This window comes from Montipora foliosa, chromosome 10, assembly GCF_036669935.1.
Source record: "Montipora foliosa isolate CH-2021 chromosome 10, ASM3666993v2, whole genome shotgun sequence".
Classification (NCBI taxonomy): domain Eukaryota; kingdom Metazoa; phylum Cnidaria; class Anthozoa; order Scleractinia; family Acroporidae; genus Montipora; species Montipora foliosa.
The window spans coordinates 10,112,811-10,115,310 of record NC_090878.1 but is presented as its reverse complement, the minus strand read 5'-3'; the positions used below and the strand labels follow the sequence as shown (position 1 = coordinate 10,115,310).

General features: G+C 41.3%; 1 protein-coding gene across 1 annotated transcript in view; it reads left to right on the top strand.

Moving 5' to 3' along the window:
* Nucleotides 1-2,500, top strand: part of LOC137972511 (uncharacterized) — a 15,500-nt gene that overhangs the window by 12,121 nt on the left and 879 nt on the right. The window contains exon 4 of the mRNA XM_068819265.1: nt 1,212-2,500. This exon is cut by the window's right edge and continues 879 nt beyond it. Within this exon, the coding sequence (XP_068675366.1) occupies nt 1,212-1,835 (624 nt within the window). The 3' untranslated portion in view covers nt 1,836-2,500. The remainder of the gene's footprint in view (nt 1-1,211) is intronic.

Genomic DNA, 2,500 nt, shown 5'->3' with positions numbered 1-2,500 from the left:
AATGACCTCTTGTACTGATAAGTGTGACTGAAAAGCAAACATTCTTGATTGAATCATTGGCGGATACACCAAATTTTCGTCTAAGAATAGACGAATTGAAGGTCGTGAATCATAAATAGAATTTTAAATCAAGGAGCTAGTTACTTTGAAGGTAAGCTGGACTTCGTGAAACTTAAGTTGTCGAACCACCGACTTGTAAAACCGGCGGCACAGTTCAACTTTTGGGACCATTGCTAGTCCCAAGAGAAACTAGAAACAATCATCATGCTTATGCAGAATTTGGGGGGACAAACAAAGAAAATAATGCTATTTTCGGAATTGCCTATTTAGGTAATTTTAGCCTTTAAGGACGGTGCCTACTAATTCAAAGTAATTTTGCTCCGATTTGTGATTATGCAGGAAAGGTAGATCTTAACAAGTGTTATTGAAATCCAAAAAGAAAATTGGGGGTAACCACGCATTTTTGAAAGATAATTCATGAACAATATTTTTAAAATGCTTTAAAATACAAAGCAATGTATGGCGTTCTTTCTCAAATTGAAGCTCAGTTATCTCTAAAGAATGCATGGTTACCCCTAATTTTCTTTTTGGATACCAAGAGTTCTTACGAAGATCTATTTTATCTGCATAGTCTTAAACCGCGCAAAAATATCCTTGCATTAGTAAGCACTGGCGATAGGAAATCCGAGTATCTGGAGATGCGCAGAACGTATACGCAATAACAATAGTAGGCACCGTCCTTAATATGACGAGTATTGAAGTGTTATTCGTTTGTTACTTCCGATGTAGACTGTGACGTTTCGACTACATACTGCACTTTTTCCCTTATGAAGCACCACGCTCTGCTGTGATTGGTGCATTTAAAACATGTGTTCTCTCAGTGGATATGATGTTAATTTGATTTTCAGGCTCAGTTAAGTTTGTTCCGTCATCTGAGGCTTAATCTGTTCTGAAAAAAGAAGTAAATACAGAAGCAAATATTATTGTCAGTTGTAAGTCTTTAATACGAGAACATGAGTCCAGTCTTTTGTTAGTCACGAGTCCAAGATCTGAGAGCACAATTGCCTCGCATTCATTTATTGTCCTCGCTTTGACATATGATTACACTTAGCCACTCTCAACTTACTTGGTAGTGATTCTTTATTTTTTCTTTATAAAACAGCATGTTTCAAACAGCAAATCTAATATCGCCGCTATTTGTACATCTTCAGCTGTTCTGCATTGGTTATAGCCTTCCGTATTCCCACGATGCAATACACTTGGAAGAATCTCGCCCTGCTTTTACAAGCATTCAGTCATGTGTAGATGCGCTTAGGGAGCCTGGGGATGAATGTATCATTCCAGCAGGTCGCTACTTCGAACAAGTGGAAATCACCAATAAACATGGCTCCCCTGAAAAACCCATGGTCATACGCGGAATTGGCGACCACTATCCTATCATCGATGGTACGGTCGAAATTAAACCTAAAGAGGGGTGGGTTAAGTATGCAAATGCTGCATACAAGGCAACCTTAGAGGAAGATATTTGGCAATTGTTTATTGACGGTGAGATGATGACGAATGCGCGGTGGCCAAACGCACTGTGGTCGGACAAGACGGTTTTCAATTCCAGCTTTTGGGCGAAATCGTCCAACGCGTCCACACGAGGTGTAATGGTGGAAAATGGGGTGAAGGATTTAGCAGGTAGCGGTCTAAACGCGACTGGCGCCATGGCGATTCTAAATATTGGGAGTTTTAACACGTTCACTGCTGTTGTTCGAAGCCACAAGCCTGGTACATCGTCATTTACGTATCTCGATAACTTTGGTCCAAAGATTCTACTCCATTTCTGGTAGCAGTCGGTTTTTTTTCCGAGTATCCTCTAGGACGCTTTCCATAGGACAGAACTGGCCGGCCAGACCGGGTATTTTGAAGCTCTAACTCTACAACGCCTTCAAATTAACACACTTCGAGGATGATACATTCTCCTCCAGAAGAATGCGAGGGATTATCGGATTATCAGAGGCAGTGTGGCCCAGTGGTTAGGGCGCTTGCCTTGAGATCCGGAGATCCCGGGTTCAAGACCTGCTCTGACCACTCGTTGAATTTGATCCTGGTAGTCCCTGGTTCAACTTCCCAGCCGCACTTGTAAATAGCCAACTGGTTTGCCTCCAGCCAGTTGGGATTCTTAACAGTTGTTGTTGTTCTGTTCTGTCGTTTCGTTGTGTTTCATTGGTCCTGAAAAGCCCCTATGGGGAGCGGTCAATTAAGTATGTATTGTATTGTATTGTATCATTCAAGTGTTCTTCAAATTGTTGCATTTTCTTTGCAAACTGACGGGTCTGGCCAGCTCTGACAAAAGGAAAGCGCTCCTAGTCCTCATTGATAAAATGCACTTTTTAACTCATTTACCGGGGCTATAATTCATAATCTTCCTTACTACATTTATGACAATGCTACCTTTCCTTAACTTCAGCGCCATTCGTACGGGTTCAAACCTCGTTGAAGTCCTGAAATTTTC